We start from the raw sequence: 23173 nt of genomic DNA on the forward strand, positions 1-23173 counted from the left end.
CACTTTCCAGAATTTCCCAGCTAGCATGCTGTCCACATATGTTAAAGTCCTTGCGGTTGAGGAATTACACTCAACCATGGGAAGATTTTGACATGTAACAAACTGGAGACATGGGTCAAGGCTTTACATCATTTGTACACAAAACATTTTAACACTTCACATCTAGGAAACAAAAAGTTGATAGAACCAAGAGTTTGATGCTAGGCTGAAATCTTAATTTCAACTATTAAAACTCTTTTAAAAACCTACACCAAAAACAGTTGATAGAATGTCTTTACGATCTCCTCCGAACATCTTCAGCCTTTCCTGCTGATAATCCATGGTCCAGAGTCACCAAACAACACAGACAATAATCCCCATACCAGTCACAGCGTGAAAGGAGATGCCAGTGGGAAAGAAAGACAACTCTTCCAGACAGGGATTCTCCTTACTTTTGTATAAGAGATTTGAATGTTGCATCAAGATGTTCTCGAACATGAGACTGAAGCTCAATTCCAGATGTGATCAACTGCTGATGAAACTGGAACCAAATATCTACTAGACATTCCAACCTGTTAGAAACATGACAGATTTATCTCTGGGACTGAAATCCCACATCCAAAATTATCTAAATTCCAAGAGTCAAGCAAACTTTTCAAGGGGTGTAGCAGTCACTTCTTACCAAGCACTAAAAATGGAGTAGAACTGAGTACTGAATAGAGGTTAGAAATTTTATTTTGCTTGATATGTAGGCCACTTCATGTATTTAAGATCTGACAAACAAATGTAAATATCTACACTTCCATCAACACCAGTAGACTCCTCTAGATATGGTAACATCAACCACAGACTTCTATCAGGGAAAGTAGATCCATAAGGGACATTGCCATGAGAATTTTGCATTCAGCTGCTTCTTTAAGCAGCATTAAAAGTTGGGTTGCTAACGATAACATACCGTCTGACAAAATGCAGTGCATTCTTTTTGCACAGCTCACCTCTTTTGCAGCGGGGACAAGTCCTCATCAAATGGACTTCCATTCCCAGCCAGCTGTTGCTGTCTCTTCCAAATCAGAAGCCTCACCAGAACCTTCTTCTTGGTCTCTTCTAGCTCACTGTCCATCTTCATGATCAGTCTTTGAAGGCTCTGAAGAGACTAAGAAAAAGGATACATGGAATTGTCTGGTATCAGATATGTGGTGAAGAACTCTGTTAGGGCATGCATGTTGTGTGATTGCAAGGAAGAGACATAGATGACCCACACGTAGAACTTGACCCAACATGTCAATGTTCATTTAGAGCTTGGGGAAGCAATTTTTTACACTAAAGGGTCTGGGGCATTCCTGACCATTTTCCCCTGCTCAATATTCAACTGGGCACGGAAACAATACTAACAGGATGTTGATAGCAGCATAGGGCTAGGATGTTTATAAGGATTAACTTTGCCCTTCCCCAGTAATCTCAAAAAAAAAAAAATAGGAGGAAGGCGTGTTAGAGATGTTTGCCACCTTGTTTGTAAAAAAAAGGCAGGAAATAAACAAACAAAAACAAATAAAAAACGAACAGCCCAAATTACTATTCCATTATTTACGTTTTAAGGAGGCTGAAATCAATGGGTTGAGGTGTGTGTGTGTGGCTGAACTGAATGGAAGCAAATAAGTGTGTTTGTGGGTGTGTGGGAGGGAGAGAGAGAGAGAGAGAGAGAGAGACTCAATACTTGAAGGGAGAGGGAAAAGAGACAGAGAGATAGAAAGAAAAAAAATCAAAAATAAAAGACAAATCTCTATCCTTTCTCGGCTTTGGCTTTCTCTACTCTGAAAAACATACATCCTATGGCTATTGATGTCTAAGCACCACTCATTCTTGATTTAGAAAACATAAGTTTTAGCCTGATTGCTTGGGAGGAGGAGCTGATGAAGCTGAGCTGAACAGATACAAACAATCTTGCCATTACAAATCAGGGGCCTTCACACAGTGGCGTAGCATGGGGGGTGCAGGGGGGGCCAGCCGCACCGGGCATAACATCTGGGGGGGGCGCGTTCGCACTCGCAGCTCTCTGCCCCTGCCTGGCTCACTCACTCTCTCTCACTGCAGTGCTGGCTGTGCGAATCCGATCCGAGCCGCCGGGTCGCCGCCCACTGTGGAGGGGGGGGTGCCAGGCGTGCGGTGCGGTGCACGGGTTAGGGGGCGCAAATTACTTGCCTTGCCCCGGGTGCTGACAACCCACGCTACGCCACTGCCATCACAGCCTTCTTTAAGGCTTTTCCTAGGTTGGTTTATGCTCTGTATTCCTAAACAAAAGCTTAGGAAAACAACTGCTTTTGGAGAGGGCCATTTTTTTCATTTCTCTTGCAGGGCAATTTCATCCACAATATTTTAGGCATTTTTTTAAAAAAAAAATTGTTCTGATTATATGCAATTTCTTCTCCCTAGAGAAGAATTTTGCTTCAGCTGAATAGTCAGGCAAGCTGCAAGAGAATAATGAGCTGCATTTTTTTGGTCCAGTTACAATTGCCAATACAATTTTAGTATTTTTTTTATATACAATATTAGAAATTCTTATTTGTCATCTTGATTCTTTTTCAATGGGAGTGCTTTGGCTCTAATCCATAGGGGCGCTTGTAGCCTTTAAAATAATTTTAAACTTGATAGAGCAAAGCTGTATTTTATTTTTGTTTAAAGATACATATTCCTTGTGTCGAGCATTACATGGCCCAAGTTTTAACAACTCCGCTGGTATGTAAAAAATTCATCAATTGGGATGAACATCAGTCTTTTGAACTGAACTGAATTCAGATTGGAGAAATTATGAAGTGGAATCCTCTGATGAGTCGTATCCTTATTAATGCTTCTTAAGCAATTTAGAATTCAAAGAAGCTGCAAAGACCATTTTATCTACAACAAAGGAACTTGCTTTGGATGCCATTTCAAATACCATCCTAGAGAAGAAGACAGAGAACTTTTCAATAGTACTTCCTGTTACTGAACAATCCAGAGAAGGCCAATTTTGTCATCTTTTTACACCAAGCAACATTCCCTAAAAGGCCTTTTAACCTGTGTTTATTTAGACTAAGCTTTACTTATTCAAAGAAAGTTTCTTTCTTTGTGATATCATCTTGGGAAGCCTGTTTTTAGTCTTGGCTACTGTTGATTAGTTCTTCCTTTAATTGTTTTATTATGCTTTTTAAGGCAGTCATTATTGCTATTAAAGGTAAAGGTAAAGGTTCCCCCGCACATGCGTGCTAGTCGTTTCCGACTCTAGGGGCCGGTGCTCATCTCCGTTTCATAGCCGAAGAGCCAGCGTTTGTCCGAGGACGTCTCCGTGGTCATGTGGCCGGCATGACTAGACACTAAAGGCGCACGGAACGCTGTTACCTTCCCACCGTAGTGGTCCCTATTTTTCTACTTGCATTTTTTACGTGCTTTCGAACTGCTAGGTTGGCAGAAGCTGGGACAAGTAACAGGCGCTCACTCTGTTACGCGGCACTCGGGATTCGACCCGCCAAACTGCCGACCTTCTGATCGACAAGCTCAGCATCCTAACCCACTGAGCCACCGCATCCCATTATTGCTATTAGTTCTAAGCAAATAGGACCGCCTAGAAATAAAGGAAACCAAGCCGAATGCAAATAAAGAATGCAAAGGAAGTAATTTGTTTCACTGTGAGTACACTTTTCTAAACATGCAACTTGGAGCATACAGGTAGTCCTCGGCTTACGACAGTTCATTTAGCGACCGTTCGAAGTTACAATGGCACTGAAAAAAGTGGCTTGTGATCATTTTTCATATGACTGTTGCAGCATCCCCCATGGTCACAAGATCAAGATTCAGATGCTTGGGAACTGACTCAGATTTATGACCATTGCAGTGTCCAGGGGGGTCATGTGATCCCCTTTTGCGACCTTCTGACGAGCAAAGTCAATAGGGAAGCCAGATTCACTTAGCAACCGTGCTACTAACTTAACACCTGCAGTGATTCACTTAACCGTGACAAGAAAAGTCGTAAAACGGGGCAAAACCCACCTAAGAATTGTCTCACTTAGCAACATAAATTTTGGGTTCAATTGTGGTCATACCTTAAGGGCTACCTGTATTGGACCAGTTATTGTTAACAAGGACGGTAGAATATTGCATACAGGTAATCCTTGACTTTTGACTAGTTGTTTAGTTTAAACTTACAATGGACCCCAGAAAAGGTACATAATAATAATAATAATAATAATAATAATAATAATAATAATAATAATAATAATAATAATAATAATAATAATAATAAAGTTGGAAGGGACCTTAGAGGTCATTTAGTCCAACCCCCTGCCCAGGCAGGAAACCCTATACCATTTCAGACAAATGGCTGTCCAGTCTCTTCTTAAAAACTTGGAGCATTCACTGCTTCTGGAGGCAGGTTGTTCCACTGGTTAATAATTGCTCTAACTGTCAGGAAGTTTCTCCTTAGTTCTAGGTTGCTTCTCTCCTTGATTACTTTCCATCTATTGCTTCTTGTCCTGCCTTCATCTGCTTTGGAGAATAGCTTGCCTCCCTCTTCTTTGTGGCAGCCCCTGAGATATTGGAATACTGCTATCATGTCACCCCTAGTCCATTAAACTGTTGTTGTTGTTGTTAGTTGCGAAGTCGTGTCCGACCCATCGCGACCCTATGGACAACGTTCCTCCAGGCCTTCCTGTCCTCTGCCATCTTCTGGAGTCCATTTAAGCTCACGCCTACTGCTTCAGTGACTCCATCCAGCCACCTCATTCTCTGTCGTCCCCTTCTTCTCTTGCCCTCAATCTTTCCCAGCATGAGGCTCTTCTCCAGTGAGTCCTTCCTTCTCATTAGGTGGCCAAAGTATTTGAGTTTCAGCTTCAGGATCTGGCCTTCTAAAGAGCAGTCAGGGTTGATCTCCTCTAGGACTGACCGGTTTGATCGCCTTGCAGTCCAAGGGACTCGCAGGAGTCTTCTCCAGCACCATAGTTCAAAGGCTTCAATTCTTTGGCGCTCAGCCTTTCTTATGGTCCAACTTAAACTAGACATACCCAATTCCAGCAGCCGTTCCTTATATGTTTTAGCCTCCAGTCCTCTAACCGTCTTTGTTGCTCAATTATTAACCAATTTATTATTTATTTGTGGTTTATTTGTTATAAGTTGGTTACTTATTAGTTGGTTTCAAAGTTCCAAGAGCCTCCCCCACCCCTCGCAGTCACATGACTGCATTTTGAGCATTTGGCAATCAGCCCTCATTTACAGCTGTTTGCAGTGTCCCATGTTCGGATTATTACAATATGTCAAATCGATGTTTACTTCCGGTTTCCAGCAAAAAAAACACAAACCCATTGCAGACAATGGGTTTGTTTAATGATTGCAGCGCTCTTTACCACTGCCATGTTTGCTTAACAACTGCTGCAAAAAAAGTTTGTACAATCAGGCATGGCCGCATGGCAACCCACTTAGCAATCGGCTCAATTTACGACCGTAATTCCAGTCTCAATGACGGTTATAGGCCGAGGACTACCTGTACATATAGAGTCTCAATTCCTGGCTAGTTTTTCAAAGGACAAATAGAAAAAAACTTGAGGACATGCTTCTCATTAGCAGAAGATTTTCTCAAATTCCCCTAACCTAACATAAGAAATTATAGATGAATTCTTCCAAAAGAGGAACAATAGACGTACCATTCCAGTAAATGTTTGATGAAATATAGCTTTCCTGAAACTCTCTTCTTTTATGGGCACGTCAACAACTTCTAATAAATATTTTATTGCAAATTAAGACTACAACCCCACAAAAATTCATTCCAACCTCACTGAGGGCCTTTTCTTCGATAGATCCCCGTACTGGAGCATATTTTTAAGTCATTTGAGTTTGAAGAGTAAGCCTAAGATAAAAATCTAACCAGTTTGCTTGAGTTTTTAATGACAATTACTATTCTTATTTGTTATCTTATTAGGCAGCTTCTGTTTTTAGCCATTTTTAATAGAATGGTCCCTTAAGTAGTTTAATTGTTTTTTTAGGCTGTTTAGAACTAAATATGGAAACTGAGTTTAGATGGAGAAAAAAAAGAGGGCAGAAAAAGTAATTTTAAAAAATGAAAACAGCAAATAAACTCAAGACTCCATAATAAATTCTTTGTAATGTTGGTGACTTACACTTGCTGGCAGGTTGTCTTGTATTGGAAATGGACAATCCAGTGAGTTTTGTGACAGTGGAGCTGAGGATCACAAATGCAGGGTTAACAACTGTAGGAGGTTTTCACATAGAAGCTAATTATTGCATACATTTTAGGCCAACATTTTCTCTTTCATTTATTGAAAGTTGGGTACAAAATTCCCCACTTATAGTAATAATTAGAAAAACAATATTCAAGGCAATAACAATAATAAAAACCCTTGAAAATTATATGTCCAAAATATATTTTTGAATGGGTTTCTAAGGCTTTAAACATATTGTAGCTATGTTAAAAACAAAAGTTTATTTCAGGGAAAATTTAAAAAGAAAGACCATGACAGAAATTTGGACTGAAGACATACAGTATTTTAGAGAAGTTTGAGCATGTAGTATAGAAATCACAAATGACAAAGAAATACAGGTAGTCTTTGTTTAGCGATTGCTTTATTTAATTATTCAACCACTAAGCCAAACTGATTCTCTTTATTACCTTCATTTCTCTATATATTAAATAAAATTTCCATACGCACAATTGTGGTTTCATTTAGCGACCAGTGTCTTAACAACTAAGTTGCCAGTTCCAACTGTGGTCACTAAATGAAGACTACCTGTACACATTTTATGCCAATTTATGTTTTAAAGTGATGTGGGAAGTCAGCCCTCCCCCCAAAGAAAGAAATATTTTTGAGAACATTAAAAGGCAGATTATATTTCCCCAAAGGATCTTAAAGGCAGAAACCCTGTACCCCGCCAAGTCTCTCTACCCCAAGCAGAAACCAGGTCTGCAGAAATACAGATGTGATAATCTTGTCAGAAGGATTGGAGCCAGGAGCCTGGGATTAGAAAGATAAAGATCCCCTAGAATCAACAATCCCTCACACCAAAAAAAATCCAACACTCATCAGCCACAGCACCAGGGAAGCAGGATATGAGCTTTGGGAAATAATAGGATTAACCCACCACCATCAGAATACCAGAAAGGCACACTCAGACCCAGGTCAAAGTTCATGCCACAGGAACAACTCCAAACAAAAGCTCAAGAAGGTATAAAAACCCACCCACCCAACTGCAACCTTCTTTCTAAAGCAGTCTCCATTTTGATTATTCCCAGCTTGGACTGGAGCCTGATGAAGATTTTTCTTCCCACAGTGATCAATTAAAACAATAAGACCAATTTTAATATTACCTTTTAAGTCTACGCAGTGATCCAGATCAAATGACAAAATGTAATTTAGACACACAACCCTTTAAAATAGCTGCATCTTTTCCTGGATTTGTACAGCTGTTGCCTGAAGCCAACATGCAATCCTGGGAAAAGGCTTGCTTGGTATAATGTGTTCCTGGCAGATTCTATGCATATGTTCAGGCATGTTCCATTTGGCCCTTCATGTCCCCATCTCTATATGGGCCTTTCAAATGTTGACAACAAAATGGATCAGATATGTGCTAATACACGGATGCGTCTTATCTACTGTTGTTAAATAGGTAGGGAAATGCTTCATTTATTTGTCCCTGGACAAACCTGGAGAAAACCTTCTTCTTAATAATAAGTATATCATTATTTACCAAGGCTTGATAAGAAATGAAAAAATGAAAAAAACAAATCACTCAAATAACTGGCTTAGGACCAAGTGTATTTACATTCATAATTTGAAGCAGATGTTAATAAGGCTGACAGCTAAATAAACACAGGGTGGAATAACCAGACTATACATACACACTAATCCAATAAAAAGGTCTTTAAACCCCTTTTCACCCTGTTTACAAGAGCATAAAAAACAAACAACTGCGGGAAGAGATGAGAGAAAACAGATCCTGGAAAGTACCAGAATTTTAAACTTAGCTGTGACGTAAATGCAAGGTAGCGAAGAGCCCTGTGCTCTACTGAAACATGGGAATAACATGAGAGGTCCAGAGTAGCTCAAATGGCATCACTCTGGATGAAGATTAGGGAGCACAGGCAGGACTCAAAGGCAGGTCACCCCTTTCCTAATTTCATGTCCCCTGCAGTAAGCAAAGAGACAACACTGATGCTGCCAGGATGTGGCTGTAACTTCCGTTGTTCTGTCTTCCAACTTCTTTTCTTGCTTGCCAAAGTCTTTTGACCAAATCTTTGACTCTTCTTCCAGAAGATTACACAACTAGGAGTCATGTGAGGGCTACCATGTTATATGTGATGCCTCTTCCCTTCTCATCAAGCTGCAGTGTTCTGGTACAGTCCTTCAAATGTGAATTAGGCATTGAAAATCCCAGCCTCAGGCACAACCAATAACAAATCAGACCTTACAATGTCAGGTGATGTTGCAGGGAGAGATCCTAGAGACAAATTCCCATCAACCTGCCTTCCCCATGCAGAAGGGATGTCACCATTACTAGTAACTACTCGGTGGATACCTGTAGTGTCTCTTTTGAAGCCAGGATATAGATTTGTCGTGTATGAATTTTCTCAGTTATACGTTTTCTTCTACTCACAGATTGAAGAGGTAGAGGATATGGCAATTTATTCATTTTTTAATCAAATGTATATATACCACCCATCTCACTATCAAAGTGACTCTGGATGGTTTTCAAGTAAAAAAAAAAAGATAAAATCCATATAAAAATCCAGGCAAAAAAATTCTGCAGCAGCACATCTCTCCTTCCCAACTTCGCTGATTTTCCCCATATTTGCTTCTAAAATGTCATTTGTATAGTCAATCTTCTATTTAAAAAAAAGGTATGGGCATACTTACATATGTGAGAAAGAATACCTTTCCATTTTAAAAACTATTTCTCTTAAGGGGGAAAGTTTATTGATTTAAATGATTTACATGGCCACAGGTCTTAAGTGTGATTGCTTAAGTACACTATCTGCTGCACAAGTATAAATGTATGCAACTTATTACTGCCTATGGAGATTCTCAATCATCCACGTTTGTCTCAAAGGTGCTTTTTCAAAAGGATTTTTCTTTGTTTTTCCTTGAAGACGTTTCATGTATCATCCAAGAAGCTTCATTGGTTGAAACGTCTTCAAGGAAAAAATAAAGTCTAGCTGCCTTTTGAAAAAGCAGCTTTGAGACAGTTATGCAGCTTACACTGACATTTTCTTGACTAGATCGAGTCTGAAAACTCAAATTGCTTGTTAATAATGAGGATAGTTTGCCCCCTGTCCTGTATGACGATGTAATAATTATAAGACTGTATATAAGACTTTTCAATATCTGTAGTGTACCAGTGAAATACTACAAGAGTTTGATCCACTAAAGTGGTTCATATCTAGGGTGTCCATCTATGGCTCTTTACATGGGGCTGCCCTTGAGGTGCACCTGGAGGCTTCAACTGGTGCAAAATGTGGCCGCGTGGGTGCTTATGGGAGTATCTCGGTACTTCCATGTTACACCACTCCTGCGTGAGCTGCATTGGCTTCCGGTTGCCCTCCGGGTGCGATTCAAGGTGCTGGTAATTACCTTTAAAGCCCTACATGGCTTAGGCCCGGGGTACTTGCGAGACCACCTGCTGCCAATGTCAACCTCCCATCACCCGGTTCGCTCCCACAGAGTCGGCCTCCTCAGGGTGCCGTCGGCCAGGCAATGCCGGCTGGCGACCCCAAGGGGGAGAGCCTTCTCTGTGGGCGTGCCGACCCTCTGGAATGAACTGCCTCCGGAGCTGCGGACGGCTCCTGACCTTCGATCTTTCTGCCACGACCTGAAGACATGGTTGTTCCAACAAGCGGGCCTGGACTGATCATGGTTTTTTAAATTTGGTTTTTATTGGCTTAAATTGTCCTTTATTTCTTTATTTATTGTTCAATTCTTTTTTAATCTTTGTATTCTATGTTTTTTAATTTTTTATTGTTGTGAGCCACCCTGAGTCCTTAGGGAGAAGGGCTGCATATAAATTTAAATATAATAATAATAATAATAATAATAATAATAATAATAATAATAATAATAATAATAATAATAATAATAATAATAATAATAATAATAATAATATGGCTAGGATCGAATATGGGCCATTCTGCTGTCAAAATTCCTTGTTGTACGTGCACCAAGCAGCAAGGCTGGGAGGGACTATTCTTTTTGTGCAGTATTTTCACTTCATTTTCAGTGCCCAGACTTCTCAAATGCACTTTGTGTGTGTCCTCACCTCTGGCGTTGCCCTTCATCTGCTGGAAGCTTTCCCGGAGAGCTTGAATCTCCTGAAGTCTGTACTGCAGCTTCTGTAGGCTGAATCGAAACATCAGTTCTTCTCGCTGACGTTCGATTACAAGGGGAACGTGTTGATGCTGCAAGATGGAGAAATGAGACATGATTCTCCTTGCTACGTTCCTCTTAGGACAGAACTCTTTCTGGTGATAAAGTTTGGAAGGACACGTTAGGCCAGAGTCCCTATACACAGTGGAATGTCCCAGGTCAGCCGTCAAGAGACTGGAAGAAAGAACCCAAGCAGCACCTTTTTCGTATAGTTTGCATTTCTTGTGCTGATTTCACAAATACAAGTAAAGAGAGAAGTAATATTTGATGGAGCTCATATCACGGAAGGCGCAGGCAACCTGGGGATGCCAAGGTCTAGAATGGAAGTTGTGGGGCTCCTTAGCAAAAGATAATAGCTGCACTGCCTCTATTTTTAACCATTATCTAACAGATGGGATTTAAGAGTCCAAGCAACTGTTTAGGTCTCAGGAAACAGATGTGGAAAATCTCTTACCTGCTGCTGAACTGCTGTTTGTTCTGCTTCCAAGATCCTTTTTATAACATTTGCCAGTTGCAGTGGATCTTTCCGATATCTGCTCTATAATTATTAGGAAGATGCCAACTGTTAATACTTGTCATCCTTCTGTCTACTTCTCGGACAATCCACTATTCTTCCCATAACAAGTTCACCTAGAATTGCTGCACAAGCTAATTATATTTATTTATTTATGTATTTATTTAGTAAATTTCTACATCACCCATCTCGCCTAAGTGACTCTAGGCAGTTTACAACAACATAATAAAACAATATAAACACCTACATAAAAAGCATAAATTAAAAAGAGTTAAGAACAAATTAAACCATGTAAGTTACAAATTTCTCTCTCAGATTCTGGGAAGTGAAACACCCATCTATACCTCCCAAGCGAATCTCTAGATCACAAACAAATTGTGCAGACAGGACGATCTTTAGATTAATGTAAATTTGATGTGTTTCTAAAAAAGAACAGATGTATCATGAAGTGTTACTCTTGAGTAAGGTTCCAGATTTTGAGTTGTTGTGAAACATTCAGAACTGGAACCCTCCAGGCATTCTGGTACAACCCACTGTGTCATTTCAGGACACAATCTCATACGCATACCATGTTTACATATCCACGTTTCTTGCATTGCAACTTTAATGGAGGCCTTGAGATTCTGTAATTTACCTGGGCATTAAAACCTAGGGGGTTCTCTTTCTTAAAACGCTTTCTTAAAACAAAAAGATTGCTGAAGGAAGACTGAGCCAAGCTAGTCACTGAACATTACTAGAACTAAGGTAGATTCCATTCTTGAAGCTCAAGGAGTCTTCAAGCAATCAAACAGCATCGTTGGGTAATTTTTGCATGCGGTCCTGGCTTCCTTCTGGTGCAATTTCAAGATTCTGTACAAACAGGAAACTCATGTCTGCAAAAGCAAATACCACTGCAGAAGCAGGAATGAATCAAAATTATCTGTGGAGTCATGGCAACTGGCACGGCTGCATGAAAAGATGTTAATTCAGAACCATCAATCTGAGATACGTCTCTAGGGCAAACCAACAGGAGGCTTGCAATTTACTTTCTTTTTTTCTGAGGTTTTTTTTTGGGGGGGGTTGGGGGGGAAAAGGAGATTTGTGTTTGGATGCAAAACTGAAAGCATAGCCGGATGCACCCAATTACAGGCCAATTTCTGAGCACTGGTTGGTTGAGACCTCTGATGTTCAATTCTCAAGATGCAGCCTGCATGTTATGCTTGGCTGTGGTTCCCTGGCAGGGCTGCAGATTAAAACATGCCTATTCCCACCTTTTTCTGGCAAATTAAATAATCCGGGCACCCCATCCTAATGTGATGAAACAACTCAACTCGGCTCCGAGACAGGAATCTTTGTGATCATTTCCCAGATAAGGGCATCCCTTTTCTTAATCTCTAGGGAATGCTGCCTGAAATGTTTAGTTTAGTTAAGTTAAAGCCCAGTGCCCCTTTTCTACCATTTGAAAAAGAAGAGAACAGAAGAAGGAACTCTGTTTCATCTGCTGTCTAGAAAAGAACGTGGAAGTTTAAACCACAGGTCTCTCAGCATTACAATGCATGACACACAAACAAATATGGACATTGTGGTAGGACTGAAGAGGATCCTTTCAGCGACGTGCCACGTTCACACTGCAGCCTTCCGTACCTCAATGTTAGCAACAAGCTGAAGAATCTGAGCAGCGGAATTGCAGTTTTGGTTGGCGAGATCTCGTATCTTCTCCACCATGGCAGACAGCAGCCTTCCGGCCAGAAGAGTACAAAACGAGTCTGATCTGTTGATGAATTCCCTGGGGAGAACATTGGGAGCAGGCAGAGAAATTTATTTTATTTATTTATTAATGGGACTTATATCCCGCCCTATCTCCCGAAGGACTCAGGGCGGCTAACAACAATAATATACAATAAATACAGAAATTAAGATAAAATTAAAATTAAAGGCCTCTGTGCAATAAATTAAAATTAAAAATAAATTAAAAATTGTAAACATAATTAAAATCCCTGTCAGTCCAGGTCAGTCAGGTGAAAAAGGAGTGTTTTGAGGCCGCGGCGAAAGGACTGGAGATCTTGGGCCATCTGAAGCTCAGGGGGGAGCTGGTTCCACAGGGCTGGCGCTCCCACAGAGAAGGCTCTTCCCCTGGGGGTCGCCAGCCGACATTGTCTAGCCGACGGTACCCTGAGGAGGCCTTCTCTGTGTGAACGCACTGGGCGATGGGGATTCGTTCCCGGTAGCAGATGGTCCTGCAAGTATCCCGGGCCTAAGCCATGTAGGGCTTTAAAGGTAAGTACCAGCACCTTAAATCTCACCCGGAGGGCAACTGGTAACCAATGCAGCTCATGCAGTAGAGGTGTTATATGGGAGTATCGGGGATGGGACAGAAAGGTAAAAATAAAGAAGTGTAGAGATCCAGGCTACTACGCCTGCACCAAAGCCATCTCCCTCGTTCCTAAACTCAACTGGTTCAAACTGGAAAAAGATGGGATGCATAGCAAGCAAAAAGTCCCTGGGCTATTCCTTCTACCTTTATCTATAACGACTCCCACTCTGCCAGAATAAAGAAGCTGGTCCTTGAAAAAGAGGGCCACTGAAACAATGGAAGGTAGTAAGAAGATGTCTGGAGGAAAGAAGCAGAACTAAGGAATATGATGAAGACAGGAAAAGAAGCTGGAAGTCAACGTTGAAGTCCTGAATATGTTGGGCGGAGCAGTGCCAGCAGAGAGAATTTATTTATTTAGCGTATGGCTGGTCACAAACAGAATTAAAAGCATTTCATAGTTACAAGTTAGAACAGTTAAAACAATTTTTTTTTAAAAAAAGAAGCAATTATAAAACCTAAGAGGAAAGCAGAAATAACATTTCAGAGTTTAATGTCGAGTTTGGAGATCCAGTCAGTAGCTGCCGTTGTTACGCAGAGGAAGTCCTTAAAATCTCCTGGGTATCTTCTGTTAGTGCATTCCCTCACTATAGGTTGGATAGTCTGTCGGGGAGCCCCGCAATCACATTGTGCTGAAGGTGTCTTTCCCCATTTATACAGAGAATCGGCACACACCCCATGAGTCGTTCTAATTCTATTGTATGTCACCCATATGTGTCGGGGGGGCAAAGTTACTCGCGTCCGTGGCAAACCTTAAGCCACACGTGCCTCCTGGGTGGTGCTAAATGAGTAACAGACGGACTGGTAGCCAGACATCCGCGAAGATCTCCTGGCTTCACACACAACTCCACAGTCCTTTTAAGGACTAAAAAATAGCAGCAGAGAGAAGAAATTTAATGATGGTGATAGGCAGCAGTAGAAAGCAGAGGCATCACTAACCATCCAGAGCATAGGTGGACAGAGTAACAACACAGAAACTAGAGGAGCAAATGGAAAGGGCAACAAGCAACAAGTCCAATTTGAATTACAACGGACAGAAGAGAGTAGCACCAACAAGGAGGCTGAGGAGGAGCCAAACAAACTCAACTGAAGTGAGCCCAGTGCACTGCGTATCCAGGAAGGAGGACCACAGCTCCGAATACTGACAATGATACGCTGAAGCTTGGACGGTTATCAAAAAAGCCCCCGGGTAACGATAGCAATTACTTCTACCTGCCTGCAAACCCCAAGCCCAGCCCTAACTGAAAATCTAAGTGCACGTGAGTCTGGATCCAGGCTGAGACATGCTCTATATCCCAGACATTATAGAAAAATACAAGATAGAGACTAGATCAAAGCTAAGATATAAACTCTAGATAAAATGAAAAAAATGAGAAATAAGAGACTAATGATAATGAGACTCAAGTAAATGTTATAAACCAGTGATGGCGAACCTTTTAGAGACCGAGTGCCCAAACTGCAATCCAAAACCCACTTATGTATCATCGGGTGCCGGGTGGGCGTGGCCCTTTGGGTGGGCGTGGCTGCAGTGGTAGCTGCAGACTGGGTGGGACTAAAAAGTTCAATCAATCAATTCCAACTTTGCGAGAACTTTTTTTTTCCCCAAGAGAAGTTGAAATTGATTAATTGAATCTTTTTTTTTGTACATGGTGGCGGAGGCCTAAAGCGAAAAGGTTTTACAAAACCCAGCTGAAGGCCCAAGACTGGGGTGACGGCATGCGTGCCCACAGAGAGCGCTCTGCGTGTCACCTGTGGCACCCGTGCCATAGGTTTGCCACCACGGTTATAAACAGTAGTGGGAGTCAAATATGTAAGCAACCAGTTCTCTCTGTGGATGCCGCTTCCGGAAGTCCATTCTGGGCCTGGGCAACAAAATTAGCTACTGATTCTGCTGAACTGGTGCGAACTGGCTGAATCCCACCACTGGTTATAACTCAAGTTAGAAAAAGAGAGAGGTAATAAAAGACACTTGAAGTTTAGATTTGAGTGAAAACTTAGTTTGCAACATTTTGTTAACAGATAGACTCCATTCACAATGTGACTCTTCCCAACCTAATCTATCACACAAGCTGTGACCAAGAAAAGAGTAACACTCTTAAACCTCACTTAGCACTGCTAACCTTCTTGGAAGGATCTGAAGACGCATTTCCCATCTTATTATATTACTCATGGATTTCTAAAAGAGACTGGCCAAGATGATTTCTGAGTCAAAGCCTGAAATGTATTGATGATCTAGAAATGATAATTACAGTACAATATATTGATGGAGGAACTATTACAAATGTATGATCTGTCAATAAAATAATCAGATGGAAATAGAAAAAGCTATATCCACCTGTGCATGAGGAACATGGGATAAAAGTGAGACATTGTCAAAAGATGATTAAGTCTACCATTCATTACCTTTTTAGTTGACTTACCATGGTTCAGTTTCCAGCCACTCCCCTAGGAGACAACGTAGAGTATGAGGAAATTCTTCATATAAGCCGTTGAACCGCTCCGGAGACATGGTGGAGACATAGCTCCACAGGGACGTGTTGGTATTGGTCATCTAAAATGGTAAAAACCAACGTTCATTATTGCAATCCATCGTGCAGAAGATGTTACAACATACAGTATTGACTAATGTTTCATTTCCTGCTTGAGGGGCCTTTTCCACTAATTCTAGTCCAAAGCTAGTCCCCAATGCAAAAAATGAAATACAATTTTTCCTGCCTCTCTAGATGTATTAGACTATAATTCCTATAATTTAAAGCATGCTCTATGAATCAGTGGAGTAGCGGGTTCAGAACAGTTTGTCTATGATTGTTCATAGGAAGTCTCTATCTAATGCCATCCAATTGGGTTGGAATTCATGAATTTAATTCCCTGCCATTATATCTCATTGAATTTTTTTACACCAGTGCTAATTTTATCGTGGATATATCTTGTTTTATGGTGTGTGTTCAAACCTTTTCAGAAACCTTAAAACAGAGGTCTCTGACCTTGCTCGGTTGGTGGACCAGAGGGAAAGGGAGGGGGAAGCATTTGATGCATGCGCACGGGCGCACGAAGCAAATGGGGCAGTGCTAGCGCCCACGTGACACTCGCATTTTTCCCATGCAGGCACTAGCACCACCCCGTTTTCGCAGTGCGGCATCCTGTTTTCGCCCTGGTCAGCCTGTTTCATGGCCCACTAGCCAGCAGACCACGGCCCGATAGTGGGCCACGGACCACAGGTTGGGGACCCCTGTCTTAAGTGTCAGAAGTTAACCAGTCTCATTCAGGAGAGAAAGAAAACAGTAGAACAATCTAGCTAAGTTTGATACGGAGCAGGTATTGTGCAGTCAATAGGCTACAGTTTGGCTGAAACTCCCATTTCTTCATCCCTAACAGAATGAAGCCAAGAGCAGAAGTGAAACTCTATTACTGTATAAGATCTGGATCTTCTTTCAGGCCTTTGGCAAGGGTGCGTGAAGGCTCTCTTAGATTGCCTGAGTTTTTTTTTCTTTTTTGTTCCAGTCTGGGTTGTCTCATCTTTGCCATCTCTTGTTCTTTTAGTTTTGCTTCTTATTGTATGTTTAAAAATGGATTTACTTGTGAGCTGCATGGAATCGCTGAGAGACAGGTGACAAATTTAACAAGCAAATAAATAACAGACTATTGCTTCCGACAATTAATAATCACTGTCCCACTTCATACCCCTCATGGGTTTAATTTGGAGCTTTTTTTCTTCCCACTGTTTTCGTGATTTAATTGACAACTCATTTGACATTTCCCATAGTCAGTCCTAAGTTTCAATTGTCAGTTTACATTCTCAACACTATCCCAGAAAAATTCTAGCTCTTACCATATCTCCAAAAGATATGAACTTCTTTTTTTTTTGCAAAGAATCTTTCAAAACATGTGAAGTCATCTCTTTGCTGTAAAGCAAACCCACATCCCTTCTCCATTTATTTTTTAATCTGACAAGTAATTTATAAAAATAATAAAGGCAGGATAAAAAAAATCCCTACTGCCCCTTTGCCAACATTTTTCTCTACAAACATAAATTCCTCCTCTGGATTTTTTTCCTCTCTCTCTCCCTCTCTCTCTCTCACACACACACACACACCCACACCCCCACACACACATGGAAAAACATAACAAAGAAAAAGGGGGAAAATAGAATACACCCCCCAAAATAAACTGGTATTTTAAAATATATATTTCACATTATCAACTAGTTGCCATGGGCAACGAAAAAGCATTGGTGTTTTTTTTAAAAAATATGAATTTAAAAATCCATCTTAAGCAAATTCTTTCTAACAGAAGGTATATTGAGTCCGAACTCCGGACCAAAGTTTACAATTATCTGGTTAAGAGCACTTTCCTGGTCTATAATGCTTGGATTTCTTTTGAGTAGACTGTCTTCTCGTCCGAGGAGGTCTTCTCTAGTTTAGAATGTGAAAACTAACAATTTCCATTCTGCAATTAGTAAGCTTACGATTGCTACTGCTATTTTTGGTTTTTCATCTCTTTTATTCTTGGCCAGGATCATAAGTTTGTTTGCACAGCACAAAACATCATGGGCTGTCCCCTGACACCACTGGATGACATCGCCAGGACCCGCTGCCTTGGAAGAGTGAGGAAAATTCTCAGGGACGACTCACACCCTGGTTGGTACCTCTTTACTCTCCTACCATCGGGTAGGAGATACAGGAGTATAGCCAGCCGTACCAACAGGCTGAAGAACAGCTTCTATCCATGGGCTGTCAGGCTCCTGAATGGGAAATAACTCTATGTATGATAGACTTGCGAGGCCGGTGAGTTGTGCAATTAGCTCACATGGTGTAACAAGATGGTGGGTTTGTTGTCACTGTGAGCTGTGGTGTGGGGGGGGGAGCACGAAGGGAGGCTCAGCCAATCTCAATGTATACATGGTTGTACTTTGTCAATAAAGGTTCATTCATTCATCAAGTTTGTGAAAGTGTGGGGTTCTTTTTTTTAAGTTTATAGAAACCACCTGTTATCAAAGGCCAAAGAAAGAATCCCTACCCCTCCTCCCCTTCAACACAGGAAAGGGCGATGTTGGATGAAATTAATCCTCAAATATATTTGGTAGACCGGCTCTTCAAACTTTTACATTCAACATTCTCATTTCTGTCACAAAAATTCTCAATATTCTTTTATCAAGAAATGGAAAGAACCTCAGAATCGTATCATTTAGTGCTCTCTTTCTTTGGGGGGAAGGAAAAATTCTTGTAGGTCCTCCACTTTTTAGCAATTTTTTCTCTTACACTCCCTTCATCCTGCAGTGTCGTGTTACTGTATTTCTGCTGCTTTCTTCTCAAAGACCTGCTGTATGATATATTGAGAACCAAGTGGTCAACGATTAGGGTAATGTAAGGTAAGGTAAAGGTAAAGGTTCCCCCGCACATGCGTGCTAGTCGTTTCCGACTCTAGGGGCCGGTGCTCATCTCCGTTTCAAAGCCGAAGAGCCAGCGCTTGTCCGAGGACGACTCCGTGGTCATGTGGCTAGCATGACTAGACACCAAAGGCGCACGGAACGCTGTTACCTTCCCACCGTAGTGGTCCCTATTTTTCTACTTGCATTTTTACATGCTTTTGAACTGCTAGGTTGGCAGAAGCTGGGACGAATAACAGGCGCTCACTCTGTTACGCGGCACTCGGGATTCAACCCGCCAAACTGCCGACCATCTGATCGACAATCAGCGTCCTAACCCACTGAGCCACCGCGTCCCTCTAGGGTAATGTAGTCTGCTACAAATCTCTCCTCCTGGCTTTCAGGTTCAGCAGTAGCTATGATGCCAAGAGGTTGCCATCACTGTTTCTTTATCTAAAATATTTATGTTGTTGTTAGTTGCGAAGTCGTGTCTGACCCATCGCGACACCATGGACAACGTTCCTCCAGGCCTTCCTGTCCTCTACCATCTTCTGGAGTCCATTTAGGCTCACGCCTACTGCTTCAGTGACTCCATCCAGCCACCTCATTCTCTGTCGTCCCCTTCTTCCCTTGCCCTCAATCTTTCCCAGCATTAGGCTCTTCTCCGGTGAGTCCTTCCTTCTCATTAGGTGGCCAAAGTATTTGAGTTTCAACTTCAGGATCTGGCCTTCTAAAGAGCAGTCAGGGTTGATCTCTTCCAGGACTGACCGGTTTGATCGCCTTGCAGTCCAAGGGACTCACAGGAGTTTTCTCCAGCACCATAGTTCAAAGGCCTCATAGGCAGCTTTAAAAATATTTATATAGCTGCCTATCTCCTAATTATGACTCTACGTGGCCCACAACAGTTAAAACCAAGTCATAAGGCTCACCAGCAATCCAAATAACAATTATCTAAGCTCAACAAAATGATTTCCAATTATCCGAGCTCAACAAAACCTTTTCCAATTTACAACAACAAAACCCATAAGGGGTAGGCAAGAGTTCCCTCTAAAATGTATTCCCTGTAAAAAATGTATTGTGCCTTCTCAGTGTTAGAAACATGTCGCTCTTCGCTGCTTGCCACCTGTTTTGAAGAAGATAGTTATGAGTCTTCCATTGGGGGGGGGGAAACACCACTCAATCCAGGTGTGGTTGACAACTTTTGTCTTGCCTCCAAACTTCCATATACTGTAGGAGAATGTGGTGGATTGGGAGAAGGCTGGAAAAACAGCAGGAGGAACGATTGCATAAACCAGCAAGACATAAAATAAGGGTTTGTAAGCAGCTTATCTCATTAAATTCTACTCAATGCAGGCCGGCAAAAGCTGGGAAAAAGAGATCAATGTGGTTTGAGGAGATTCTTATGAACTAAATAATAAATGAGGGACTAAAGTTGTTTTATCACAGTTTCTAAGATTCTATACTTTACCCTGAATCCTATCATTAAGCCATCTTATCTAGAACCTTGCTAAGCATGTTTAAAGATTAAAGGTTAAATATATTCTTAACTATGGTTAAAAAATAAGAAATTGAGGAAATAAATATATATTAACCTAGGAGGGATGTATATTTTAAGTAGTATGTTATTTCTTATGTTTCTTTGCTCTTGCTCTTCTTTTTTTCGTTTTTCTTTTTTCTTCTTCTCCCTTTACATTGTTTTATCTATTCCTTAAGAAATGTAAAAATGCTTATATGGAAAAAATAGATTATTATATTTAGGAATATTGGGAAAAATATATACTCAGTTGTTATTTATCCAAACAATAAGAATTGTACTAACTCAATGTTTGCAAAAAAGGATATTTTGGGGAAAGAGGAAATCAACTAAAACTACGGTAATTTATGGAATATAGATTATAGAAATTAATTGGTTTTTTTATTGAAAAGTTTTAAAATACATTTTATCTTTAACAATCCCCCTCCCCCTCCCCTACCTATCCCTCCCTACCCCTCCCCTCCCTTTCCCCCCTCCCCCCCCCCGACTTCCCAGAGCTAAGTACAGGGTATAAAAACAAAGAACAATCATAAACATCCATATGCTACCAACAATAACTTCTTAAATCTATCACTCTCTAGCTCATATAAGATAACTACAAACAATACTAATATTTCATATAGAGAGAAAAAAAAAGAAAATAGAAAGGAAGACTTATTCAAATGCTAAGTGAAACTTTTTAGTCCCGTATTTCTTCTGGATATATTCAATCCATTTTTTCCACTCCATAATATAACGTTCTTGCGAATGATCTTTCAAATAAGCCGAAATCTTTGCCATTTCTGCCAGGTCAGAAACCTTTAAAGTCCATTCTTCTATAGTCGGCAGTTCCTCCTTCTTCCAATACTGACCCATTAAAAGTCTTGCTGCTGTAACTAAATTTAACATCAACTTAGTGTCCACAACAGTAGCATCTGTAATTATACCCAACAAAAAGAATTGCGGACAAAACTTTATCTTTTGCTTGAAGATCTTCTGCATATTCCACCAAATTTTTATCCAAAAAGCCTTGACCTTTTTACAAGTCCACCATATGTGAAAATACATTTACGCGCCACGAGCGCCTATCCCTATTGTCCTTATTGATCTCTAACCAAACTGGACTATGGTCCGAAATAATCCTTGCACAAATCTTTACCTTCTTAATCCTAGAAAAAAAATCATTAGTCAGCAAAATAAAATCAATCCTAGAAAAAGATTGATGTCTGTCAGAAAAAAAAGTATAATCCTTTTCATGTAGGTGTATGTCACGCCAAATATCTCTCAATTCCAAGTCGTCCTTCATTTCAAAAAAAGATTTAGGCAATCTGGCATGACTCGGAGCACGCTTAAAAGAACCAGCCTTGTCCATCTGTACATCCAATACACCATTCCAGTCCCCCATAAAAATAAACGATTTGTAATCCAATTGAGTAAGCTTTGTATGAAGTGAACTAAAAAAATCAGCTTGTTGTTGATTAGGAGCATACAGTCCAACTAAAAGCGTTTTTTTACCTTCTAACAACAAATCTATCATGACATATCTTCCTTGCTTATCTACTTCAATTAATTCCGCTGTTAGAGTACTTTTAACATAGACAACCACTCCATTTTTCTTATTCATCGCAGAAGCAACAAATTGCGTGCCCAACCTTGAGTTCGATAAATACTTTTGGTCCATAACCCTAATATGCGTTTCTTGCAAACATATAACATCAATCTTAAATTGTTTTAAATATTGAAAAACTTTCTTTCTCTTCTGTGGTGAGTTTAATCCATTGACATTCCAGGTCAGGAATTTAGTCGCCATGCGTGGCATCCCGAAGCTTTTGGAGCACATCTTTAATAGCCCCTATATTTTCTTTGGGCCGCGCTCCTCCCACAGCTTCACTATAAGTACGCTTTGAGAGTTCCATAAACTTCTGCTGGTCTTGCTCTTGTACTTGTCTTGCTCGTTTTACAGCGGCGCGCGTCAACCTCTGCTCTCCAGCAGCCGCCAATGAAGCTGTAATTTGATCCCCTCCAGCACCATTCTCCTCTGTCTGTCCACCTTCAGCCTCTTGAGGTTTTCCCTCTCCAGATCCCTTTGCAGCTTCCAGGAGTGATAGAGGGGTTGCTTTTAAAACATTGTTGTAGAAATCATGCGCCTGAATCACAGTAACCAGACGATATCTTTTACCTTCGTGCATCACCACCAATCCAACTGGAATCTCCCATCTAAACTTAATATCACGTTGCTTAAGTTCCTGTACGAGAAATGCAAAATCCTTCCTTCTCCTTAAAATCTTTGGAGGAATTTCTTTTAGAACCAGCACTTCTTGCTCAGCAACCACAACTTTAGTATCATAAACAGCTTGAATAACTTCATCTCTAGTTGCTCTCTTTGTAAAATAGACCACCACATCTCTAGGTAACTTCCTCTGCCTTGCAATCCATGAATTTACACGAAAAACTTTATCCATACATCCCTCTATTTCAGATGCTGGCTGGCCCAATACTGCTTCCAAAGCCTCAGAAATCAGCTGCTTTAGGTCTTCTTTAGGATTCTCTTTTAAGCCCCTGATTCTAATAGCATACTGCATCTGATGATACTGGACAAGACTCAATTCTCCGTCCATTTTATCCCTTAAATTTTCATTCTCCAGTACCTTTACTTCTAATATAGTGTTCTTTTGACTAAGATCCTCCATTTTTTCTTCCAAACATTGCACACATTCAGCCACGCTTTCCACTGTAGACAAGATGTCTACCCTCATTGCACTAAACTTCTCGTTAAGCTTCTCTTCCATCCTCTCCTCCAATTTCTCCATTTTCTCCTCCAACTTTACCATCTTATCATCCAGCATTTCTGACATTACCTGGGATTGCTTTGCAAAGGCATCTTGTAAGTCCTTAAGCGTCAATGCCACAGGAGGTGCAGGAGGAAGCAGAGCTTGCAACGATGTCTGTTGCACCGGGGAAGTTCCCGCACTCCGAAGAACTTTAGAGGAAGATTTAGCCGCCATCTTTCTTCACTTTCACTTGTTGCGCACTTTCACTTTAAGTTTATAAAGTCCAT

The 23173-nt window shown here is 40.9% G+C and overlaps 1 protein-coding gene across 4 annotated transcripts in view; it reads right to left on the reverse strand.

Moving 5' to 3' along the window:
* Positions 1–23173, reverse strand: part of STAT6 (signal transducer and activator of transcription 6) — a 96879-nt gene that overhangs the window by 26772 nt on the left and 46934 nt on the right. For 2 of the 4 annotated variants that reach the window (XR_014025473.1, XR_014025474.1), the window contains exons 1-8: positions 16647–17077; positions 15658–15788; positions 12511–12652; positions 10828–10911; positions 10267–10405; positions 6120–6181; positions 975–1132; positions 432–551 (exon numbers count right to left, since the gene is read on the reverse strand). Coding sequence is in view for 2 of the 4 variants with exons in the window: in XM_081320388.1 (XP_081176514.1) it covers positions 432–551; positions 975–1132; positions 6120–6181; positions 10267–10405; positions 10828–10911; positions 12511–12652; positions 15658–15788; positions 16647–16826 (1016 nt within the window). In the remaining 2 variants the exon portion in view is untranslated. Of the gene's footprint in view, positions 1–431; positions 552–974; positions 1133–6119; positions 6182–10266; positions 10406–10827; positions 10912–12510; positions 12653–15657; positions 15789–16646; positions 17078–23173 lie in introns of those variants that run through there. The other 2 variants (XM_081320388.1, XM_081320389.1) reach the window with 2 other exon arrangements.

Source organism: Vipera berus (assembly GCF_964194415.1).
Source record: "Vipera berus genome assembly, chromosome: 2".
In the NCBI taxonomy this organism is placed as follows: Eukaryota; Metazoa; Chordata; class Lepidosauria; order Squamata; family Viperidae; genus Vipera; species Vipera berus.